The sequence below is a fragment of the Protopterus annectens genome, chromosome 2.part1 (assembly GCF_019279795.1).
Source record: "Protopterus annectens isolate FY-2018-M chromosome 2.part1, PAN1.0, whole genome shotgun sequence".
NCBI lineage: Eukaryota > Metazoa > Chordata > Ceratodontiformes > Protopteridae > Protopterus > Protopterus annectens.
In genome coordinates, this window is record NC_056729.1 from 949,736,338 (window position 1) to 949,763,758 (window position 27,421).

At 41.0% G+C, this 27,421-nt stretch overlaps 1 protein-coding gene across 1 annotated transcript in view; it reads left to right on the forward strand.

The window, feature by feature from the left end:
- Positions 1 to 27,421, forward strand: part of LOC122794924 (probable ATP-dependent RNA helicase DDX60) — a 3,096,781-nt gene that overhangs the window by 2,372,316 nt on the left and 697,044 nt on the right. The window contains exon 31 of the mRNA XM_044063517.1: positions 23,658 to 23,762. Coding sequence (XP_043919452.1) covers positions 23,658 to 23,762 — 105 coding nt within the window. The remainder of the gene's footprint in view (positions 1 to 23,657; positions 23,763 to 27,421) is intronic.

The window sequence follows — 27,421 nt, forward strand, 5'->3', positions numbered from 1 at the left end:
AATGTGGAACTTTGAGGAACTGCGAGGAACATGAACTGTTTTACACCCCAAATGAGGTACGTTCCTCATAATGTCGTACACTTCACTGGTATGCTTGCCGCTTTCGCACCGACGGTTGAACACAATACGTACGTTGGCTGCATCGCCGGTGGCGGCGTGTATCTCCGCACTCATATCCTATGGATATGACACGCACATATCCTGTTACTGTACCGTGGACTGGTGACCATCCCGACACGCGGATATGTATTGATGCAGGTTGACATTTCCATGGCTGGCGTTACCTGCTCTGCCCACCCTCCCGGATGATCGGGTTGTCGGTCACTATGTTTACTATGTGGTGATTTCGCGTCTTACTTATCTGTGAACTTGCATCCCTGGGTTCCATATTACCCTGTTGTACTTTATATCTGTGTATGCATATATTTCTACATGTGTACTGATATCTATTTCCGTATCTTTGTATGCACATGAGTACATATGTGGTCGACTTGCGGTGATAGTGGCAGCATCTGACTACGCCGTGTGCTGTAGAACCGGCGTCTTGTGAGGTGTTGGCGTTCCATGCTCTGCTGGCTATTGGGTGTGCAGTGTTTGGGCGGTGCCTTTGTTGGAGTCACACATACGTCCGCACATACGGTACACATTACGGGCGGACATGTTTGTGTGGCGTCCATTTTACTGTGTGTGCAGGTCAGGAGGTGTCAGTCCATGGGGCCTACACTGTCAAAGTATGTGCTATCGTTCCCTCTTTGCCAGGGCGTAGGCATATTGGAGTGCGCCTCTGTCTACCTACTGGGGCTGGCTCAGTGTGTCCATGGCGCTGAGCGCCCTGTGCCTGTGCTTGCCCTGGCAGTTGTGGCGGGCTTGGTGGCCCTCCGGCATTATGTCCCTGCAGCAGCTGTTTCCGCAGAATCATATTGTGTAGCATACAACATACTATGAATATGTGGGCACTTGTGCCTGGAGAGTACTGCAAGGCTCCACGGATGTATCCAAGCACCGGAACCGTGATTTCAACATCGAACACACGCTCTATGATTATTCTTGTTTGTGCGTGTGCCTCATTATGGCGTTCTTGCATGTGTGTGTGTGCATTTCTGATGGGTGTCATCAACCACGGCTCCAGTGCGTAGCCAGCATCCCCCACAAGGTGACCTTGTGTGATGTCCTTCCTGGCGAATACCTGATACAGCTGTGAGGCATGCCAGATATGGGAGTCGTGGTAGCTTCCAGGGCTGCCAGCACACACATCCATGATAATGCCCTGCGCATTGCACCACGACCTGGCAATTGATGGAGGGTATCCCTTGCGGTTTATGTAGCGTCTACCCTGCTCCTCGGGTGGTGACTTAATTTCTATGTGCGTACAGTCTATCGCACCCAGGACCTCCGGGTATTGTGCCACACGGTGGAAGCGGCGCATATTGCTAGCCAACTCCTCCTGAGATGTGGGGAAATTTATGTGCTCATGGGCATGTGGTAACATGGCATCCAGGAACTGGTGTAGTACCCTGGATGCTGATGCCTGTGAGATGCCCATTATGTCCCGGTTGGCCTTTGAAAGGTACCTGTAGCCAGTATTCGCAAGCTCACACATACCTTTGTGTCCACTGGGATGGGCTCCCCTCTGTTGTCTCTTGTTCTCAGGCGGCCGGCACAGCTCCACTATTTGCTGTAGCGTGTCCCTGTCCACCCTGTAGCTCTACTATCTCCAGGTCTCGCAGCCCTGGTAGGTCACCCTTGGTCTGAACACTCTCCTTCTCCTGTGAGGCCTCACGGTGGTTGTCGGCACCACCCTCCGCAACTCCGTCTGTCTCTGCCACATACCTATGCATCACGGCCACGTCGGCACCCAGCATATACATATTAAAAGTCTCCCGTCTGTTTACACCCTACGGTGCGGCGTTTGGGAAATCGCGCTGTGTGTTGTGTGCATTCACACTTAATACTGTTGTGCTGTATACCCGGTGATGTCATTGGGTGTGTCTGTGCAGCCGTATCCATGGCTTATTTCCGTGGTTTTACGGTTGCAACTGCAGCGGTACTGCCTGTAGTGTTACATTACAGTTGCCTGCATTGCCTTGGCTTTGCATCTTACATTACTGCATCCTGCAGGCACATGGCATATGATGCATTTTATCTGCAGCCGCGGTTATGCTACCTCTGTACTTGGCTGTGCTATTTCGGTTATTTGCTCTTTGCATTTCTGCTACATCCCCTACTATCTTTGCATTCATATGCCTCCCCTTTCCGGTTATGCAGGAGTCTGCATGCAGAGTTATCAGCTGCCGCCGTTTGCCCTTCCTGGATTGATTGGTGTTGATTGCTCATTACGGCTCCATTTACACTGCTTCCGCATTTCCTCGTATTCTCCGCATTACCTTCCTATATCCGTGGTTGTTGGCGGGGAGGCCGTCACATGACTGGTTTAGGGAGCGTAGTCATCCTCGTGCACATGCATCTGTCGGCGCATTATGTACTCTCAGCGCATCTATTTCCTAACACGCCAGTCCTGATGCTGTGATGTGCATTGTACAGCCCAGATTTGCTGACCTCAATATCCTTCCTCCAAATGTGGCACACCCTCTGTGGTTGACATGTATCTCGTGTAGGCCACTCCTCGGTGTAGTACCGCTCGCCGTTTGCTCCATCCTTACACCGGCGCCGTTTTTGCGATTCACTATTATCTGCCTCATTTGCATGGAATTGACTACTAATACATGGTTACGGCGCGAACACCGCCACCACTCCTTGACAACCATTGCGCTGGGGTTGAAGCTTTACATACATACTATGGTGTGTGGTGGCTGTGCAGCTGATGTGTGTTATACTGCTCTTTTAGGACATTGTCATATTATTTCATTGCTTTGCAACTTCTGTGCACATATCCGGGGTCTGCTGTTCTTTCTACGTCGTGCCATTTATGTCATTTTTACATTTTGTGCATATTTTCTTTGGACATTCTCGGTGCCTTTCCACATTGGCATATTGCACCTATATGATACCTGACTTTGACAGCCTTCCGTTACTCCTCGGTCATGTTTGGGTAAATGTAAACCGTTTTTTGGTTTACATTGCCGTGCCCTACCTTCGCCTCGCCGCTTCGTGGATCGCTATTTGCCCTCATTTGCATGGTGCAATACCGCACACAGTGTGTTTTGCATACCTAAGCCGGCGGAGGCGGTCGGCGCCGCGCCCGGTAGTGCACGTGGAATTCATTCATACCTGAATCGCTCAGCAGCCATATTTGGCGTTATAACGCCGACGCTATGCTGGCGCCTGGCGCAAGGTTCATGAATCCGGGGGTAAGACTTTTACAACCTGAAAAGAAAAAGACATTTCATTCATTGGAAGAAGGTACATCCTTTGTCAAAAAAGAATCTACTAAACACAGTTGAAGTAATGGACATCAGTACATCATTAAAGAGACAAGCTGCAAAAAATGACTGATTAATTAAAGAATAAAGAAGCCTAAAGACAAATAAAACACATTTTGTACAGTGTATTTTAAAACAGGCTGTTGTTCTATAAAAAATACAACTAAATGTAACACTTTTCTATTTTAAATTAAATAGAACTGCAAATAATAGCTTCCTTGCTGTCACAGTTTAATCTTTGAGGGAAGCCAAGTAGAGTGTACCAGTTTATCTTTTCTAGTAGTTAATGCTGCATTGAATATAACAATTCTTTATAGTTACACAGTCCTTTTATTCTCACTTTCACAGCATTTCCTTTCTCCTACTTCTTTATTTTATATATATGACAGCAAAAGATATAACAAATATGAATGTGGCAAGGGGGATTGCTTATAAAGGCAGTGCTCTGTATATTGTATTTAGTGTTATTATTCTATTCAGTATTTTCTTTAATTATCTGTTTTGATTTCAAATCTGAATAGTAAAATATTTGTTTATAGTGTTGTAGCATGTGCAGGGTTTATTAGTTTGAGTTGGCTATTTTAATCCAAGTTTCTTTGCTTTACTTGATTTCTTATGAAAAAAAATGGCTTATTCACAGCTTGTACAGTACACCTGTGAGGTATTTGTGTTGAAAGCTTTTTCTTTATAGCTTAAAATCCCAACTCACCTTTTAGTGTTTTAAAGAAGGTTTTATACATGTCTCAAGCTTCTAAGTGTGCCTGCAGCTCTCCATTTTCGTGAGGAACCATTCACGAGTAACACAAGGAAGTAAAATGCAAACTTTGAACTTTTAATACCAGGAAGCTTGCAGAATATTAAACGAGAAGCAACAGTCTTTGAGGCAGAAAATTCATTTTTATAATAAAAAGTATACTAAATAAAGCATTTAATTATTATACATTCAAGTTTATTAAAAAAAATCCTCATATATATATGTATATGGTTCTACCTGACATAGCCGAAACCACACAACACCGACAACCACATCACCGACACCACATATTCGACAGTCCATAAACACGAAACCACACATAACCGACAACGAAATAACCGACGGTACACAAACACGAAACCCCATACACTGCACACACCACAATAACAATTATTAAAAACAAAACACATCCCCATTCCACAAACCACACACACAACACAAGCACACCAAAATCCTTACAAGCCCACACTAAACCTTACCCTAACCCTAAGGTCCGTCACTATCGCACACTTACCTACCCGCTCCCTAACCCTAACTCACTTAACCGAGCCCTATCGCGCCGTAACCCTAACTCACTTAACCCACCCTATCGCTCCCTAACCCTAACTCACTTAACCCACCCCTATCGCTCCCTAACCCTAACTCACTTAACCCACCCCTATCGCTCCCTAACCCTAACTCACTTAACCCACCCCTATCCCCACAGACCGTCAATCTCCACACTTACCTGCCTCGCACCCTAACGTCCGTCACTACCGCATACTCACACAGCCTTTCCCCATGTCGGCATCCTCGGCGTTGGTGTTGTCATCCGTCGTGTCGGTCTTCTGCATTGTCGATGTTCTGCCACTCGCGATTCGCGTCGGTCTTCTTCGTTTTGGATCTTCTGGAGCCCCGAATTCCGCTGTCGGTCTTCTGCGCTGTCGGCGAAGTCAGGTAGAACCATATATATATATATATATATATATATATATATATATATATATATATATATATTATATGTGTGTGTGTGTGTGTGTGTTATGTGGTTAAATGAGCCAGCAAAAGGGGAAGTTTCAAAAAGCTACACAAGCACTCTTTGTCACTGTAGGACAATTGTTGTTTGTCTTTTTTGGCTTTTCCCGGTTAGGGGGTGCCACAGCAGAACTCCTGTCTGCTAATGATTGGCAGTAGATTTTTATGGTGCCAAGTTGCCAGCCCAATGCCCACCATTCAGTGAAGGCACACTCATTCACGCATGTCTTTCGGAGGCCACTCAACCGCGGGGAGGACATGCAGACTCCACACAGAAGGCACTCCAGCTGAGAATCGAACAGGAGAACCTCTTGCTGTGAAGCAGCAACACTACTGCTGTACCACTGCGGCTTTACTGTAGGACAATTGTTGCTTGCCGTAAACCTCTGTTACTGTAAAAATGAAGCAAAATATGTTACATTGAAATGTACAATAACTTATAGCAAGACATAAATTATGTTATTTAGTATTTGAGCCAATATATAAGCTAACAATATCTTCTTTAATTTTGCTGATTATTTATATACTTAACCCCAGTTTTATATATTTGAAGTAGTAGCAAAAATAGAGTTTGAATGCGACATTGTCTCGTTAGCTAGTGAATTGTTTAGGAAACTAAACAAGCCAAGAATGAAATATTCCATGTTGAAGATTATTAATGTTTTTATTACAAATTGTTCTTACACTAAGTTTTTGTTTTTTGTCTATAACAAGCGTTATTGCATATATTTTAAGAATAAGCATAACAGAATATTATATTGCTGTTTTAATGCAAACCATCTTAAGTAATGTCTCTCATTAAATGTTACTGGGTTAAACAACTCCTTAAAGAGAAGTAGTCTAAACAAATATCTTTCCCTGCACAAAGCTGATATAATTTTTCAAGTGACGCACCTATTGTCAGAAGGTTTAAATAGAATGTTGTTTAAAGATGATTCAATCTTAGTTTGCTCTCACTTTAAACATAAAAGAGGTGTCATGATTCTATGGAAAAACACTTTAGGTGCACCCAAAATTGTGGATTCTTACTCAGATATGAATGGTGTGCTGGGATTGGTAGTAGTAAAAATGAGAAAACAGATTCCATACCTTTATAAACAGATATTGATTACCAGGTTTAGGTACGAAAACTGTTAAGAGTTATTTGGATGTTATAACATTGCACTCCAGAGGTGAGATGTTGATAGCAGGTGATTTTAATTGCATATTGTATAGTAGCTATAGATTTTGAAATGTTAAACCTACAATTGAGTTTATAACAAAAATATTTACTTTATGTAAATGTTGATATTTCTGTATTGAATTATGTCTTTCATTTTTGTAACATTGTGACAAGCCAGTTGCAAATACCATGGAGCTTATCTGTAAATGTTTAATTAGCTGTATGAACTAGGTCTTTTGTAACATGTAAAATGTAACTTGCAATTATTGTGGAGCTTTTCTCCCCAGGCCTCCACTGAAAACGGGCTCTTCTTGCCCCAGTGGGCTTCCCCGGTCATCAAACTTAAATAAATAAAATAAAATAAATATTGTCTGATAGAGACACCACAAATACAAAAACAATTGTAATATCACCAGTAGCAAAGCATTTAAATAACTATACTAATACAGTGAACTTAAAAGATATTTTTGAATTAAATTTAGCTTCTTCTCTCAATTTCACACATTGTTCCTGCAGATATGGCACTCAGACCAATATAGATAAAGTCCTAGTATCTAGTACTGTATATTCTAAGATAAATAAAGTCTTGATTGTTTCTTGTCCTGTATCCGATCACAGTGCCATCACATTTAAAATAAATGTAAACCAAAACACCTTAAACTCTTGTCTTAGAATTCCAGCTTATATAACTAAAATAAAAGGCTTTTGTGTTTGGTTCCTACAGGAAATTACTCAATTAATTATTTTAAAAATTTTAGCTGGATGAAGTCACACCTAAAATATTTGGGGATGACAACTGAATCTAATTATAAAAAAATCATTAGCAATAAACAGCCAACATTTAATTGATAAAGTGACAGGACTAACAGAATTGGAAGAAATTATTTTTTCACTTTTGAAGATAGATTATCCTTAATCAAAATGATCATACAACCAAAAATCTTATTTATCAGTTAGCCATTATTTTCCCCATCTAAAAGAATTAAGAAAATAGATGCTCAACTACTTAAGTTCATATGCCTGTACTGGCATGCAGAACATTGGGAAGAGGGTGGTATATGGTTTCCTAATATTGATTCATGCACTAAATCTGTTATTATCAATATAAAACTCTTGTGATTTAACTCTTCATATTCTTCTAGCTGGAAATCAGTTCATGAAAACATGATAATAAATAATAATTAAAAAACCCAGTGTGAATGTTTACACTTTAAATCCCACTATTCATTGTCTAATTGGATTAATTGAATCATTCTTTTTAATCAGTGTGATTTTTGTATAAAAAGGGTTTTGGGGGAGTTAGTTGTGATTCTGATGAAGTCCTGTCTGAATCAAGGATGAAAGTGCTCAATCCATGTCTGTTTTTCAACAATAAATGGGTTTATTTTATGTATTTTTATGAGTGAATCCTTGGATATTAGCTTTTAGGTCACATGTTATTTTACACCAACTTAAAAACATCTCTATAATGAGGTTAAGTTAGCTTCCAAGTATAATGCTTAGCATATTAGCCAAGATATTTTTGTACTGAATTAACTTCATACATTCCCAGAATATATGCTCCAAGAGCATCTTTCTGAACCATCTCATCTCTACCATAACAGCACCACAGGGCTGCCCAAATCAGTTTTCTTGTGATCTTTCTCCAAGTCTAGGAATGCACAATTTCTAACTTCTTTTCAAGTGTCTGTCTCACTGTAAACATTGGGTCAGTTGTGCTGCATCCTGATTTGAATCTGAACTGCTCACTTCCCATCTTACTTTCTACTACCCCGCTTATTTGTTTATCAGCCACCCTCTCCAGAACTCTCATGTACTGTGATAGGAGTTTGATATCGCTGTACTGACCACAGTTGTTAATATTCTGTTTGTACTTGATCATTGGCTCTAGTATGCTTATTTCTGGGATACTTCTTTCTCTCCATCCTGCTATAAGTACTCTCAGTTGCCATTTCTTCCCCCCTCACACAACATCTTGATAATTTCTGCTGTGTCCTCATCTGAGCCTGCTGTTTTCCCTGACATAATTTTTCTTAGTGCTGTTCTTACTTCTTACATGGTGGACTCCTCCTCTTCTCTCACTGCGGGCTATGTCTGGGGCACTACCACTTCTGTGGGTTTTTCTTCATTCAGAAGCTACTGAACATAGTTTTCTATCTTCCTTTGATGTCCTGAAAGCTGGTGAGCAAATTATTGTTGGCATTCCTTATGAAGGCTGCCTGACTATCTTCTTTATCTTTCTCTCTTTGGCTTGCAACCTGATAGGGTTTCTTTATGCCATCCACTAATTCATTTTCCAGAAGCTGGGAGAGTGCCTCTGATTCCTTGTTCTTTGCTACTGAAACTCCTCTCTTAGCCTCTTTGTTAGCCAGCCAGTATTTCTTCCTAGCCTGGTCTGTCTTTTTTATATCCCACTTTTTCCTGCACTCCTCCTTTCTTTTGATGACTTCCTAGACTTCCGTATTCCACCACTAGCATTCCTTATGTACATTTTTTCCATGTCTAGCTCTGCTAGATATCGGTGTTGCAATCCTTACATGTGCTGTTTTGAGGCACTGCTGAGATTATGAATATTGCTGTATCATTACACTGATTGTCATGAGTCTGTCACAAATTCTGATGACATCCATTATTGTCTTCTATAGCCTCTCCCTCATCACATTTCCAACACCATTTTTAGTCTGTCCTCTTCCCGAGTAGTTGACTCTGGTCCCAAGACAAATAGCTTTCCACCTTGTCTCCTGGATACATAGGCCCTGGGAATCATGAAAGCTCAGTGCAAGAATAAGTCTATTCTTGCATGGAGAGGACATGCCTGTGCAGCACGGCAGCACACCTTGCATATTCATGAAGGCGTGCTGCTGTATACCCTGCACGGACATGATCCATGAACAACTGCAGGGGGTGTGTTACAGCAGTGCCCACACATGTTACACATCCCCGCACTCAGAAAGTGCCGTTACGGCACTGTTAAATGTAAACAACAGTTGTTTGTGGACATACCGCACAACTGTTGAGATATTTGCAGAATATCCAGAGTTTTGCCCACATATCTGGCCATTGAAGGCCAAAGTAAAAGTATATAATTACAGACAATTGAGTGCCAGACATCATACATGTGACAAAACTCATGCAATGCAAAACCAGTTATTCTATCAACATGTAAGGTTTGTAAGAGAAAATTTAAAAATTGCCCCTATGTTTGTGCCTTTTTGTCCCTCCATTACATATGACTTTGTCCAGATGTCTCGCTGAAAGAGGTTTCAGGTATGTGCACACCCCTAAAGTGAGCAAAATTTAAAATCCATTTTATCTTTTTGTTTTTTTTTTATCGTCATCCCAAGTAAAGTTTAAGCGTAGCTGAGCAGGTGTGCTCATCATGCAGCTGTACTTAGCATAGCTTAAATATCCGAAGGAGCTAAATAAAAATATACAGATAAAACTATCAAACCGAAATAGTGTAATGGTTAGAGCTTCCACTTTGCATGCAGTCATTCATGGTTCGAGCCTCAATGAAGGCTGTTGAATTTTACATGTAAAAGCAATATTAAAAGTCTGATGTTTTATTAAGTGAGGTAGTAAATAATATTTATCAGTCAGGGTAGTGTAGCAGGTCCAAAATTGAGGTGTAAGTCCAGAAAAGATGTGAAACTCCCATATAAATACAAGTGGCCCATGAAGTATAGTCATACAAGAATAAATGTAAATGAAAGTGCATAGGGGGTATCATGGAAGGTAAACATAAAATTATAATATGTCAGTAATAATGAATGAATCCCATACACCTGATAGCATTGCTCAAATTCATTTTATAGACTAACTAGCGGTCAGCTCTGCTTAGCTGATGTAAGCATTGCTTAAATATAAATGCTAAGTATTGAGTAGCCCAGCTAAGCGGATTCACGCATTGGTAAGCCGTGCTCAACATCTGACCCCGCAAGCACTGCCAACCTTAGCTAAGCGGGTTTTCCCATCACTTAGCTTAGCTCAGCATATTCAAAAATGGTCCAGTGATGGCAAAGGGCTTGAAATCAACTCTATTTAAACCTCACAGGCAGGAATACAGCCCATAACCAGTTGTAGCTCATCATTGCAGGCACTATGGCTGTAGTTTGTGAAGGATCACGCTTTCAGGCACAGAGCTAGGGCATTCAGGAGTCCAGGGTCATGGTTGGACTCCTAGTGAAAGACCATGAGGGGAGACTGCTGCAGGGCCAGTACCAGGGCTTCCCATACAATGTGGAGGCCTGGGAACGTCTTGCATGTGATCTCATCAGTGCCACTGGCATCCCTTAGACTGGTGAGCAAGTCTGCCACCATTTCACTGACCTGAAGGGTAGGAAGAGGGAGCTCTTGGTCCAGTGGGTCCAAGATTCACAGGCAGGGAATGTCCCAGACATGTGTAAGTATCAGTATCAATTAGTGTTTGCTAAAGTCCAGCCTGTGTATGTGATGGATAGGCATGCATAAATGTTTCTCTATCTCCTGTGCAGCTGCAGATGACAGGGCCGCGAACATGGATGCCCATACCAGCAGGCTACTAAGGCTGTGTCGTGAGGCTGGTGAGTACAAATCTAGCTTTTAGTATTCAGGGCAAATAAATAGAAAGGAGTTGAATGTCACCTGTCAGTATTTAAAAATGTGTATTGTTTGTAATAAATAAACGAGACATTAGCAGAGTAATAGTGACGTACAGGGTATATATCAATAAAAGTGTCAGTACCTGTCAATAAAACCCAAAACCCCAGACTGGTTGTGTTTACTTTGGTATGTGGTGGTATGAATCTAAATGTGTACAGGTTCTGCACAGCAACTATGGCTCTGAAAGTATTAAATAATTAAGGCTCATCTCACAAAGATTGTGGAGTTGTAAAACAGAAGATTAACTATATGAAGTGTCCCATGCACCAAGATCTGATACCTGAATAGTAATGTTGTGTTAACCAGTGTTTCCCAGACTGTACTATGTCAAAGTATGAATACACAGTATAAGAACTATCTGCCATGCATGAATGCCAGAATTACAAGGTCAGATTGTACAACCAAGAGAGTATTAGGCAGAACAGTCAAACAAGAGACAGCAGTTCATCAGTAGCTCATTCTGATTAAACACCAACTTGTATTTTTTTGCACAAACAGGCACGGTTCGAATCCTGGGAGTGGTAGTAAGCTGTATGCATAATTTCAACCAAGAATATGTGAATATGTGTAGAAACAGTCAAGTAGTGTTAACAGAAATTTCCTCCCTAGGTCTGCCAGGTAAGAAAAGGTATATATTAGCTGTAAGAAGGCTGTACTTATACACTGTGTATAACACCCACTGTCCAACCCCAAAGCTGCAAATAACAGCAAAATAAGTACATACATCAAGTAGTCTCCTCCAATAAATGCCCCTCAAGTGTCATGCTGTCACAGCTAGTGGTCAATGCTGCCAACACCCAGGGTGACCGATAGAAACAGTCAGCTAGTGTTAACAGACATTTCCTCCACAGGTCTGCCAGGTAAGGGAATGTTCATATCAGCTTTAGAAAGGCATTATTAATACACTGTGTACAACCATACCACTGCCTAACCCAAGGCCATAGGTAGATGTAAAGTGAAGTCATACCTGGACAGTAATGAGAAGAGTAATGATCATTACACTTGTGAGCAATTGAAGCCTATGTTGTGTCTTTCGGCTTTTCCCGTCGCCACAGCTGAACTCCGGTCCGCTAATGATTGGCAGTAGATTTTTACATGCCAAGTTGCCAGCCCTGACGCGCAACCTTCCACGAAGGTACGCCCATTCATGCATGTCTCTACACAGAAGACGCTCTTGCTGAGAATCAAACCGGACAACATCTTACTGTACAGTTGTTAATTGACATCTCTCTCTCTTCCCACCCTATCTGCACCAATAATCTATACACATCGGCTCCAAACCCATCTGTAAGAATGAAGGCGAGATGAACAACTCACATGGAACATTATGGTCAGTACATAACCTTTTTTTCTAGATTTTTGACACAAATCAGTGAGGATTGAATTCACTGAATAATGACATCATTGGAGTTTCAGGCTTTATATCCTTAAAATGCATGGTAACACAGACCTTTTATTCTAGCAACTTTCTAAGTTTATAAGAGCAATGATGTTGCTTGCATTTTGATTACAAAACAGCAGTGAAGATGTTTAAAAAAAAAGAACAGTGTGGTAGTGCACAGCCCTCAGTAGATTCGGAAAAGGAAGACACATTTACCAAAGGCTACACAGTGTGAAAACAGTGGCTCACCTACATTTCATACCAACTTTGACTGGTTCCTTCAGTTTTAAGAAAAGACAGAATTTGATTAGCAGCATGCATGTAGAAAGGGGGTGGTCAGACAATGAACACGTTGAACAGTGGAGAATGAATTTCCTGTCCAGTGGTAAGAGTATTCCCCAAACAAGTATAATGTGCTGATGAGACGATCCTCTATTGAAAAAAGATGATCATAAGAACACTGCTTATGAAGGAGTAAACGTATACAGGGATAAATGTCCAACAAAAGCAAGCTGTCATTCACATTATGATTCAGTGTTTCCTAAGTTGACAGCTTGAAACCACTTGTGATTAAGTGATTGGCAAGTCTAAAACCCACAGTATTTTAAAAACGTCATTGTGCTAAGTCTTGAGATCATTTGGGAAGCTTACATGAAAGCATGGTTGGCTTCCATAATAGTCAACATTTGATTCATCAGGCAGTTTAATTCTCATGATAAGGCTTGTCATAAAAGAAACTACTAGACTTGATATTGCCATATCCCACACCAAGTTCACAGCTAATCACAGTGACTGGAGTGACTTTAAAACTATATTCTTACTCACCACATCTCTCATTCAGACATTAAAGTAGCCATAGTGCCTTACAAGTAGATGTAGACAAAAAGTCTATTACTGCAGGAAAATGAAAGTTGCAGCAGTATTACAGCTGTTGAAGACCTTTGGCAGGTATATACAGCTGACGCTATATATAACATTACAGTTGTTTGGAGAAGAAATGAAATCCAAGATCTTGAAGTGAGTTACTTGGGAAAATGAGACCTGAATGTGGGAGCACACTGAAACAGTGCCACCAAAAATGTTTGAGTCAATTGGAATCTTTGTTGTGATTGATGAATGAAAACCACAAATTGAGGAAGCAGAATTTTGCTGAACACTTTAAAGAACGCCAGTATAAACATATATTTTGGAAGCTGTTGCCAGTGATAAAAATCTAGAAAAAAGCAAAATAGTGCAAGGAGCTGTGACCATTTTAAAAATTCAAAGCCAGAGAAGGACAGCACATACCCATTAGCTTGTTTCCATGAACTAAAGAAAAGTACAACACAGAAGGCAGTAGCGACCTTCAAAGCCAACTCAAAATGTGTTACAGTATGCAGCAACTGTTTGTTGTTATGGTTGACTATATGGAGATGCTTTATAAGGCTCAAAGTTAAAAAAATGGATGTAATTGATTTCTTGAAGTTTTGAAGACTATATCATGTAAAATAATCATTTTTATTTTTCACTGTGATCTACTTACTGTTCCCTTTTGTACTATAGCACCTGATGCTGTAATGCATTTAACTTGTTATGGTAATTCAACATGCTTGCTGCATGCTTCATTTTAAATGTCTCTGCTTTTCTGAAAAGTACAGTTAAGCTGTTTCCCTACAGTCGAGTTACTGTTTATCATGCCTTGCTTTACTGATATTTTTTTCTCATGGAGTGTGTTTTCATGTTTGGTTTGGGTTTTATGTTGTTGAATTTAAATTGTTGTTGCATGGGTTTTTGCAATAGTTTCTTGGTTATTTTGCTTGAGTATTATTTCTCTATTTTAATGAGTGATTGTTTTTTTCATTGTGTAGGTGATGCTGTTTTGTTGGGTTTTATCCAGTGTTTATTAAGGGTTTGATTTAATTTTAGTGTTGATGTGTTTTGTTATTACATTGCTAACAGCAGTGTGATCATTGTTGTTTAAATTCTGATTTTTTTTAGTTTGTTGGACATTTGGTTTCCTTCAATTTGTAGATTATTGTTTGTGCAAGATAACTGTGCAGAGGTATGTCATGTTTTTTTATTTCCTCCACTATGTGACCATGCTTTCTAGTAATTCATTCAGTGGGACTTGACTCCAATATAGACACACACACACACACACACACACACACACACACACACACACATATATATATATATATATATATATATATATATATAAATATACATACACACACATATGTTCAAACTTCCACATTTATACCTAACCATACACAGTTAAAATAATGTGCTGAAGAGTCACTATTTAAGACTAGTACTTCAAAGGTGATGACAATATTATAAGTTAATTCTTGTGCAGGCTATATGGATACAGAGCAAATACTCCTTACTTAACCGTAGTTTGAAAGAAACTGTGTATACCGTTTTCTCGATGTGTAGCTCTTATTACTTTATTGTATGTTTAACAGTTATCTTTGCACAACATTTCAAAGCCATTAGAGTACTAAAGATGAAGATTTCTGAGAAACCAAGCCAAAAAACAAATTATTAAAGACAAAAAGTCTTACTACATCAAACTACAAGCAAATCACACAAAAAACCCCAAACAGTTCTGGAACTCTATTAATTCTCTCCTTAAACCTGGTACAAAAAATAACCCTTGCCCAGACTCCAGCAAATCTGAACTTGAAATCGCAATAATGTTCAATACCTTCTTTACCTCTTCTATCGCTGAGCTAACCAAGACCTTTACCAACAATAACCCTCCACCTCCTACTGCTCAATCCTCCTCTCCCCCCCCACTTTTGAACTCAAACCTATCTCCACCAAACTAATAAAGAGACTTCTCACTAAACTCAAACCTTGCTCCAATGCCCCTGACAGCATTCCTTCCACCTTCCTAAAAATACCCTCTGACAGTATTGCTCTTTCTATCAGCATCCTGATCAATAGATCACAACTTGAATCCTATGTACCCAAACTATGGCATTCTGCTTTTATACTTCCACTTCACAAGGGTGGAAAAAATTTTAACACCTCCAATTTCCACCCCATAGCCATCCTCTCCCCAATCTCCAAAATTCTTGAAAAATGTATCCACTTACAACTCCTGCCATTCCTTACCAAACACCAACTACTCTCCCCTACCCAACATGGCTTCTGTCCTGGACACAGTACCAACTCCGCCCTTCTCTCCTTCTTACAGTCTGTCAATTCTGCTTGTGACTGTGGTAATATTGTATCTTCTGTTCTGCTAGACTTATCTAAAGCCTTCGATACCATCTCCCACAGTTACCTATTAAATCATCTGTCTAACCTCAACATCACCAATAAAACTCTTTCCTGGTTCTCCAGCTACCTTTCTGATAGACTCCAAGCCGTGAAATGGGGCCAGGCCACCTTACTTTCCTCCCAACCCCCACTGGAGTACCCCAAGGTTCAATCCTTGGCCCATTGCTTTTCAATATCTGTATTAACAACTTCCACAAAGCCATACCTAACACCAAAATTGTGCAATATGCTGATGATTCCACTCTGATCTGTCATGCCTCTAACCTAAAACATCTCCAATCTCTAACTCAAACTGCTTTCTCCACCACCAAAAATTGGATGCTTCAAAATCACCTCTCACTAAATGCCAACAAAACAAAGATCCTTCTATTCTCTCCCTCAAAATCCTTCCCTGTTGACAAAACCTTACTCCATATCACCAGTCTTAACAACTCCATTATCGAGGTCGTACCCTCAGCCTAACTTCTTGGTGTAACCATTGATGAACACCTAAAATTTAATAATCACATCCAGCTAAATATCAAGAAAACCCACATAAAACTAGGCCTACTTTACAAAAACAATCATTTCCTCTCTCCTTCCACCAGACTAACTCTCACCACTACCTACCTACTCCCCTCTCTACTGTATGGCGCTCCTCTGCTCACTAATTTATCTTCCACACTCACCTCCAAACTGGAAGTATGTTACAATAAAATAGCCAAATTCGCCACAAATGCAAAATCCTCCTCTCACCACTGCACCTCCCTTCACTCTCTAAACTGGCTTGAACTCCCCAATCTACTTAACCTTCACCAAAGCACCACTGCACACAAATTACTGTTCCAACCTACTAAGTGTCGTGCACTATCCAATATTCTGCAACCTTATAACCCCCCCAGACCCCTTAGATCTACCCACCAAAACTTGATCATCATCCATAAACCCAAGCGCCCTGCTGGGCAGCTTCTGCTATCTTATTCCCTATCTAAAAAATAGAATGCTCTGCCCTCCACACTGAGGACCTGTGACAACCTTAATAACTTCAAAACTCAACTTCATTCTTACCTCTATCTAAATAGGAAATGCAACTGTACTCTTCCACCCATTCCTCTCAAGCTCTCCCCTCCCTTTACCCCAGGCTAACCTTCTTACCTCCCTAACCTCACTTTAAATTAATGATTATTTGTGTAAACAACAGCAAATTTAGCCTGTTTTCACTCTCCTGAAGCTAAACTGATTATTTCTTTTCTCACTCCTTTGAATGCTACTTGTTGCTTGCAATCCCTAACTTCCTTTGTTATTAATCATGTAATAAAACTTTGTATTGTGGAGCTTTCTCCCCGAGCCACCACTGTAAGTATTCTGTAATTAAACTTTAATGTCAAGCTTTTCTCCCCAAGCCTCCACTAAAGTAACCTCCCTAAGCCATGTGAACTAAATTGTAAATATTTTATTTCTCTTTTCTTTAGAATGCTACCTGTTGTTTGTAATAGGTTCATAGGTTCATACTAGGCTATCTGCCCTAGGGCATTTATAAGCCTAGCCAGAGTGTGTTTGGCTTTCGCCACCCATTTTAAATTAATTTTGCTATGCCCTTTCTTGAGGTTAGTATACTGTGCCTCTGTCTAACAGTGACACAGAAGTGATACCCGGGGTAAACCTACGATCTCCCATCCACTCATCAAGATTCCTCTTGAAGAGAGTCAATGAGGGACTCTGCCTAACCTGGACTGGGATTTTATTCCAGAGTGAAGGGAGCCTCTGGGTTATGAATCTGTCCCTCCAGCATGTCCTATTTATTTCAGTGCTGAGGTTCAAGTCTCTCGGCCGTAGCTCGATGGGATTTGGATTTTCTGAGGTGCAGCATGTCCATTAATTCCGGGTTGGACATGGCTTTATACATCAGGCACAGATCGCCTCTGAGCAGGCGGTATGCCACTGAGTAGAGCTGGAGTTTCTTTAACCGGGCAGCATATGGCATCTGTTTGAGCCCTATGATCCTCTTGGTGAGGTACTTTTGGGGACTTTCCAGTTGCTGCAGGTGTCTGGTAAGGTACATCCTGAAAGGGGCATTGTACTCAATTATGGGCCTGATGAGGGATGAGTAAAGAGGCACGATGACCTCCCCTGATTGAGATGTGAATCCCTTCATGATTAGGTGGGCTATATAAAATGTTTTTCTAACCACTTTGGCCACATGGTTGTCAAATGAGAGATTGCTATCAACTTGGGTCCCCAGGTCCCTAATTACTTCTTCTGTACTTAATGGATTACCACCTATGTGGTAATTTGTGGGCACTTTGTTTTTACCAAAGGGGATGACTATACACTTTTTGGCATTTAGCTTGAGGCCATGGCTCTGGCACCAGTTGTCTGTTTCTATGAGGCCCTTTTGGAGGATGCTTGTGTCGGCTGGAGAGTCGATTATGGCGCCCAGTTTGCAGTCATCTGCGAATTTAGTCAGCCACAGTCCTTCCGTGTTGGCCTGTACCTCCGAGAAATATATACCGAACAAGAGAGGTCCCAGGACAGAGTCTTGTGGGATGCCACTTGTAACTGGTTTGGAGTCTGACATGGCTCCAGCAATTCTAACCATGTGGGTTCTGTCCTTGAGCCAGTTTGCAAACCATCTAGTGACACAGGGGTTTATATTTAAGCTGGTGAGCTTATCTATAATGCCCGAGTGGGGTATTGTATCGAAGGCTTTTGCGAGGTCCAGGTCGGCTGTGTGGACCACCTTCCCCTTGTCAATGGCCTTGGTGACTGTTTCAAAGAAATCAACCAGGTTTAAGAGGCAGGATCTGCCCTTAACAAAGCCGAACTGGGTAGGATCCAGTGTCTGTAGGTCCCCAATATCTTTATTTATGAGGTCCATGATGATCCTTTCCATAGCTTTGCAGACTAAGCTAGTCAGGCTTATGGGGCGATAGTTTCCAGGATCTGTTGAGGCATCACCTTTGTGGAGAGGGACCACTGTTGCTGTACGCCACTCTTTGGGTACATATCCTGTAGTAAGGCTAAGACTGAACAGTAGTTTTATGTTTGGGTTTAGCTCTTCTTGGAGTTCATGTAGGACGCAGCCCGTGACACCGTCTGGTCCCATTGATGCCGTGTTTTTTGCTTTGGAGAGGCAGCTCTTACCTGAGCATCTGAGATGTCAGGGGGGCAGCACTCTGCTGGGATAAATATTTGCCCTTTTGGTGGGGAGGGGGCGGAGAAGTTTGTGCTGAACTTGTCAACTAGGATGTTGGCAATGTCTGTGGGTTCGGTGTATTTTTTGTCATTTTGGACTAATTCTGAGCATATCTGGGAATTCCCACCCAGGTTCCTAACATAACTAAAGAAAGCCTTGTGATTATCCTTAGTGTCCTGTGCAATTTTTCTCTCGAAGCTGGCCTTAGACGATTTTATGAGTGCCCATAGTTTTTTGCTAATACTGATCAGAGATGCCTTCCCTTTTTGGGATTTTGCTCTATCATGTAGTAGCTTCCTCCTTCTATTGTATAGTTTGTTTATGGCTGGGGTCCACCAGACAGGACGTCTGCCTTTGGAGGATTGGGTCTTGGTTTTATTTGGGATTGCATGATCCATGCATTCCTGAAGGTGTTCATAGAATGCGTTTATAAAGGATTCTACGGTCTGGGCCATATTTTCCACAGGCCCGGGGGCTTTGAAGAATTCCACCTTGGTTTTGAGGAGTGTGAAATTTGCTTTAGAGAAGTTTTTCACTGTGGTTTTCAGGGCAGGGGGTGGAGTCGGGATGTGAATAACCAGTGAGATTAGTTTATGGTCTGATCTTACCAGTGAGGGATACACTTCTGGTCTGGAGCATAGAGTCCCCATGTTGGTGATGATCAGGTCCAGTATGTTTTCCCCTCTTGTGGGAGTGGTAACAAGTTGTTCCATAGCATTTGAGTTTATAAATTCTAGGAAACTTTGGGCTAGGGTGTTGGAGCTAGAGTAATGCTCCCAGTCTATGTTTGGGTAGTTGAAGTCGCCCAATATAATGGTGTTTGGAGAGACCGTCATATTTTCCAGTGTTCTCAGGAAGGCCGAGTGGGGTTCCTGGGTTTGGGAGGGTGGTCTGTAGCAGGCTATAAACTGGAAGGCAGTTTTACCCACTGTTAGTTGCACATGGATAGTCTCTGATGCTTTGTGCTGTGCCACCAACCTGGAGGTGTGGGTATCTTTGACAAATATTGATAGTCCCCCTCCTTTCGTGGTACGGTCCAAGTTTTGGGGCCGAAAAGCATGGTATGAGGTATAACCTGGTAGTGCTGGGGTGCTGTCTGGAGCCTTGAACCAGGTTTCTGTTACTGCACAGATATCGATTTTCTCCATGCTAAGGAGAGTTTCGAGTGCATGCATCTTGAGGTTTAGACTTCTGGCATTGAGTAGCATTACTCTTAGTTTCTTATCCCTTGTGATACCTATGGAGGTGGGTTTGTCTTTTGAGCCTTGCCTAAAAAAGGCACTATGGGGGGTAGCAAGAGCCTTTGCCAATATCCAAAAGCCCAGGGGTGACAGGTGCAAGCCATCCCTAGCAAAGCATCGTGGCTTGTCAAGCATGTCATCCCAGGCTGACAGGCATTGGATCCCCTTTAAATGACACCAATACTTAAGCCAATTATTGAAATTGATCATCTTGTCTTCATATTGTGGCATCATTCTTGGTGAGGGTAAGATGCTACTCAAGGTCAGGGTCATATCGGCCTGGGCTACATGCTCAGAGAGCTCCTCTATGTCTCTTTTCATGTAGTCCAGGGAGGTACGTCTCAGGTCATTCACACCAGCATGGACAATGACTGATTCATATTTGTACTTGCCTTGGAGTGACCTGAGTGCTTGTGTTATGTGGCGGATCCTAGAGTCCGACAGGCAGCTCACCGTAACCTTCTCCTTGTTCAGCTTGGTGAGTGGCACATCAGTGTGCCTGACGATAGAGTCACCTATTACAAGTGTATCAGGTGTGTTGTTTAGCCTTAAGGGCTGTGACTGTTCGGCACACTGGCTTTGTGAGCTATGTGTTGCACGTGTTTTGTTTTGGGGTAGCGGTTGCTTGGGTGTCTGCTTTGGAGGTCTCTGCTGCTTAGGCAGATTTTTGTTTAGAGCCTCCGAGTATGTTTTTGTGTGTGTATGTGTTTGGTTTGCTGTCGTGGTAGGTCTATGTGAGACTGGAATTGTAGTGAGTGTGGTTTCCTTCTCCTCCTGACTGGTTTTGCCAGTACTGAGTTGAGAGAGCTTAGCCTCCAGTATGGCTATATGGTTGCATCTCTCACATGTGTTGGAATTTGTTGGGAGGAGGAGAGGGTTGTCTGTGTACATGAGGCAGTTGTAACATTGCCTCAAGATTCCCAGATTCACCAGCTGGACCGGAGAGGAGATTGACAACTGACCTTTGGACATGCTAGAATAGTATTGGGAATTCCTTTATAATTGAAAAAAAGGGGCAATGGGAATGAGGTACTCAAGGGGAGTTTGTGAGGGTGTAGTGCTTTTAATATTTTAGTGCTGACTTATAGAATTGCTTTAGTGAGCAAGTGCCAGGTAACTTAAATGCAATGTGTTTCAGGTAACTTAAATGCAAAAACAACAAACAGTAACTTTCTTTCAAGTGAAACAAGGAAATAAGTACAGTAAGCAATGCAGATATCACTAGGGATCCACAGAAGCACTGAAAAGCCGCGTTTTAGGTGGAATTAGCGTTTCAGGGAAATAACAAGCAAACAAACAAGCAGCATACAAATAAAGCTAGATTCAGCAGGCCTGGATCTAGTCTATGCTACAGCAAACAAGGTGTACCAATTTCAGTAAGAAACAGTTCAAATATGCAGGCACTATAAGCCTTTAACCAGAAATTCCCAGCTCGGAAGGGCAGAGTCAAGTCTCTCCTCCCACAAGAGTGCAGACCACAAACCTTCTTAATGTAAAATAACTGGCCTGAAACTCAAGTGCTTAAACCAGAACTAATACACTTGTAGAATAACAGACACTGAGCCCTCAATCAGCAGTTCACAACTTAGAAGAATGTAAGCTACCTGTCCTGCCACCACAGTGCAGGCCACAAACCTTCCTAATGTAAAACAACTGGTCTGAAGCCCAAGTGCTTAATCCAAAAGACTTAGAATGATAGCTACACTTTAATCAAGTTACTACCAAACAGTAATAAATACAATTGAATACTTTAAAGAATGCCTGGATTAGTGCTCAAGTTATACAAACAAAGCTAGATTCAGCAGTCCTGGATCTAGTCTATGCTACAACAAACAAGGTGTACCAGTTTCAGTAAGAAGCAGTTCAAATATGCAGGCACTGTAAGCCTTTAACCAGAAATTCCCAGCTCAGAAGGGCAGAGTCCAGCCTCTCCTCCCACAAGAGTGCAGACCACGAACCCTTTTAATGTAAAATAACTGGCCTGAAGCCCAAGTGCTTAAACCAGAATTAATACACTTTTAGAATAACAGACACTGAGCCCTCAATCAGCAGTTCCCAACTTAGAAGGGTGTAAGCTACCTGTTCTGCCACTACAGTGCAGACCCCAAACCTTCTTAATGTAAAACAACTGGCGTGAAGCCCAAGTGCTTAAACCAGAATTAATACACTTTTAGAATAACAGACACTGAGCCCTCAATCAGCAGTTCCCAACTTAGAAGGATGTAAGCTACCTGTCCTGCCACCACAGTGCAGACCACAAATCTTCCTAATGTAAAACAACTGGTCTGAAGCCCAAGTGCTTAAACTAAAAAGCTTAGAATGAGTTACACCAAGCAGTAATAAATACAATTGAGTACTTTTAAGATGACGCAAAAGCAAAATAAAGTAGGAAGAAACACAAATACAGTAAAAGCAGATTTTTTTTTTTTTTTTTTTTTTTTTTTTGAGTGAGCAAATGAGATGGGCCCAGGAGTTACAGGACAGAAACAAGTGCAAATGCAGGCCTTCAAATCAGAAAGTTGAGAGAGATGGAAGACAGCCCAAAAGGCCAATAACTACAAATTCTGGGCCAGAACCACTCCTTATGTGGTAGACAGGTTACCTAGTGCTTACCACTCCTACTGATAAGCTAGAAGGCTTCCCTCCAACACAGAAAGGCTTGGGGGCTCAGAAGCTTACAAATAATCCTGGATACAGCAAATCTGTATCTGGAACACTAATTACAGGAAAGGTAGGAAACAGGCTTACAATTTTTTTTTTCAGAAAAGTAGCAAAAACAGTAGTAAAAACAATTCACATGCAGTGCAAGCTGCCACACTTGAGTATGTAGCAATATTAGTCCACACACAGTTTGAAAAAATGTAATTAAATTAAAAAGGACTAAAAGCAAGTGCAGAAAGGGTTTATTAGGTAGAATGAGGTAATGAGATGGGACTGGGGGAGTGTCCTAGATCAAATCTACAGTGGGGCCGGCACTGCAAAAGCCACCAAATTTAAACTACTACCAGAACAGGGGGGGGTTCAACAGAGATGTGAGGAATCAGAGTGCAAATTATAAAACCCAAAAAATATATACTGATCTCTGTATATTTGCAGAACACTAAGACAACAGATATATAAGCAACAATTTAGCTCTATAATACAGAAAATACAGAAAAATATACTCAGCTCTATATATTTGCAGAAATCTTGTAAGGCTGTAAACTAAACATGAATTTTTCTTTGTAATTAATCATGTAAATTTCTTTGTAATTAATCTTGTAATTTTCTTGTAATTTAATCATGTACTTAAACTTTGTATTGTGGAGCTTTTCTCCCCGGGCCTCCACTGAAAACGGGCTCCTCAGGCCCAGTGGAACTCCCCGGTCATCAAAATGGAATAATAAAAATTAGTTGTTGTTATCTTAGTTGAAATTTTACTGGAAAGCAGCATTCTGGATAAAGCACTTAAGTGTCACTCAAACAGAGATGTGAAAATTTAAACAGGTCATCAACAGTCTCTTAGCCTTAAAGTGATCCAAGAGCAGTTTTGCATATTTCATGCACCTGATCATTATTTCTACTCTTTATGTAATATTTATTTGTATTTTTAGGCTGATGATAATTTATGTAATATATATAATCTGTTGTTTTCCTTAGGCTTTATCAGTGCTGAAACACTCACTGATGGCTTACAACCAACCAAAGAAGCAAGAGATGCTCAAACTTTACTTCTTGTTTTCTGTGCAGTTTCTTGTTAGGGAGGTAAGCTATGAAACTATTTATATTTATTTACTGGTCTGTGTTCTTAATGAAAAGTCCTGTTATGTGACCCATGTGGTCATAAGTAGAATGTTCAGCATACTGAAAATTACTTTTAAACACTGGCTTGATTCCATGTATTCTCATTAAAAATGTAAGAAATGTTATTCAGAAGTGCATCTCTGAGCAGTTATTACTTTGGAGGGAGTCACAGATGGTTTTATGACAGCAGTTCACTTAATGAGTGACTGACACTCAAACATGGGATTACCAAACTGAACTGAAATTCAAGTAGTGATGATTAAAAATTACATTGAGATTCTTAAAGGTTTTTTCAATGGGAAGGGCTTCACACCCCTCTGCACTGACCTACATCCCCTGGTATTTATATATACTAACTGTAAGATCATTGCATCCCATGGTAAAACTCATCATCTCTAAGAAACCACAGTCTCAGAAACACAGAGCGTGCACTTGTGATCCTGAAAACGCAGACCAGCAGACTGTGGCAAACCGCAAATATTTAATGTTGTGCTAAAAAGCACAAAACAAAGAGTGTCAAGCAAGCCGGTTTCAGCTAAAATAAAAGTAGCCTTCTTCAGTGTATACAAATCTTATGTATGTACTTGTGACCACACATTATTGTCATTCACTAATGTATCAAACTATCTTGTACCCTCACAAAAACATAGGATGAGATTAGTAGGTGTGCACTGCAAAAAGCTAGTGTAATAAAAAGAAAGCCATGACAATGCCTATGTACAGTTTGTAGAAAAACGCATAACAGAGCAGCAGTAGAGATGTATTACTGTGGATCACTCCGCTAGTCAGTGCTCAGTATGTACAAAATGACCAAGGAAACGTGTAGAGGATTCTTGTTAGGTGAGGAAGATTTGGGGGAAAAGAGTCTGATGAACAGGGTTCCCACTTTCCACCCAGCTTTAATACAGCCATTATTGGAGACAGACTGCCACACTCTGGGATCATAGACAGACTTAGTCAGTTAGGCATAAACCCCTACATTGTCCAATAATTAGCTAACTGGCTCACTGCCAGGACACATGTCAGGATAGATGAATCCACTTCCAGTAAGAAACCTGTTAGTAGTGGTGCCCCACAGTGCTCAGTTTTTGGACCCCTTCTCTTTGGTATATACTTCTCTGAAGCGAAGGCCAATTTGGGGGCCTCTAGCTTACCAAGTTCACCAATAATTAAGCTAGGCACAATCAGTGAATCCATCAACAATGTTGACATCCTACAGATAGGCCTAAAAATGACAAACGACTGGTGCCAGAACAGTGGTCTGAGACTAAATGCTAAAAATGTGTAATGGTACCCGTCTATAAATTGGATATCCCTACCAATTATAATAATGATAGCACAACCCTAAAAGTAGACCCAGTGGTGTGAGACCTAGGAACACAGACAGGCACTTACCTAAACTTTGACCACCAGTAGTGAGGAAATCCTTCTTTGTGGCTCAACTTATAAGTAAATGTATGGCATCAAGAGCAAAGGAAGTCATAGTGCTATTGTACACGGCCCTCATCAGACCCATAATCATATGATGCTCCCTTCTGCATGTACCTAACCAGGCCCTTGCACCAGCTGGAGTGGTCCCAGAGGTTTCTCACTAAAAAAATACAAAGCATAAGACACGTCTTGTGCAGACCGACTAAAGGCACTATATCCCTTTACTCCATCTCGTATTGTTTATTGAGAGGGGACTTATGCCTGACCTATAAGGCAATCTCTGATCCAACCTTGATGAAAATGTTACATATTCACAAGAAAAAGTATACGAAGGTTGTGTTTTATGGACCTAAACCTTATTTCTGTCTCTAACAGAACTTGCTGGAGAGACCTGTTCATATCCCAAAGTCTACGTTGTTTATGGAATAAACATCCCATCCTTGTAAAACAAAGTCTGTCCCTCACTGTTTTCAAAGAGAGTTTGGATAAATGGATGGGGAACTGTAAATTCACTCCTGGGGTATTGCCCATGTCCTGTATGGACAGCGGCAGTCTGTAAATTGACTGAGGGCTCCAACACACAAACACCCACTACAATGATCCTACCCCATCTTATATCTGGAGAATTAAGATATAATATTGTCATATCCTGTGTATTATTGGCTAGGCTTATAAAGGTTCTTGTGCCATTAGCCTAGTAATCACCTATGAACCTCTATAGCTTTGGGATACTTGGAGGATGGAAAGATTACAGGGGTATGTGTTGAAGGAAGGGTTTAATCCACTTGCTCTTTGCCATGGAAACTTAGTTCCATGGATGAAGCAGGACAGACGTTTGTCTACCAATGTGAGTGCTTTCAGGGGAAAGGAGTAAAACAGATGGGACAGAGCCCTGCTTAGTGAGCTGTGGGTTCATATTTGGTTTGTACAAATGACACATATGACAGCAGACATTGAGAGATGGCTTAAATGGAAGAAGCACTCCTTACCACCATTCTGATCTGTAGTTCATATGCACTGGAGAGGTAGTAAGTCAGGATGTGGAAGATAGGTTTTTAATAATCATAGAATTCATTAGTGCTGTCCTGTTTGTTTTATTTGGATTTGTTGAACAGTGATATTGATCCATGTGGACCTATTTCAGGTTCAGACCAGGTACAAAAAAAACTTTATAGTGACAGCAGTACAGATGCAATGAAAACAAAAAGGCAGTACAATTTACAGGATAAAAAACATGAAACATGTTTTTCAGGGGCAGAATAGATGCAGATACACATTTCCTTAGTGGAGGCATAGTAAAGGCACAAAAAAAAAAAAATATATATATATATATATATATATATATAGATAGATATATATATACCGTGACAAGTACACCACTGTGGTAGAGAATGTGTGGTAAGGAAAAGAAGACAGGACAAATGTTAGGTGATGTGTGTTGCTTTGAGAAGACTTGATGAGAGCCATAGTCCTAAATTTGGAAGAACAAGGACAAGATTTAGTAAATACATTTGAGATGTTGAAATGTGAGAAATAAGTAGTGTCCTTCTCTTGATACACACCTGGTAATTGTTGCATGGGTGAACCAGGAAATAAACTTTTAAAGTTTCTCAGTGTGTAATTCAATTGCTTTTGGACTTTTTCCTGACTTCTGACCCACTTTTAGTCCACTTTGTGTCATTTAGGAGCTCCTAACTATTCCCACCAACCATCTACCAGTTCTTATGGAATTCTGTTTTTAGGGACAAATTTGCATATGGTGAAGCTCTCCCTTTGTGCTTGACCAAGAAGACCTCACTGAAAGGAAAGAGTAGAAAATCACACTTTTCTATTCTATTAATTGGGGGGGGGGGCAGTTCAGAGTTTGGCTGCCTGGTTTTAAAGGGCATTTGTGAACAGTATATACCAAAGACTAATGACAGTTACACTCTGGAAGGATAAGCTGAAAGGCTCACGAGGAAGCACAATGGCTGCAGTATAGTTTCTTAAACACCAAGTGAGGTTAAATAGACTTTGTGATAGGTATGAGGCACACCAGAGCAGGAAGATGGAATTTAGCTCCCTCAGAACTAAGGCTATACTGGAGCTTTGGAGAGTCGATAAGGAAACTGTTAACATGAGTTCCTTACTGGAAATACAAGTACCATGAGATCCTGTATTTGACTGCTGTACTTTTTAAGGAGAGAAGG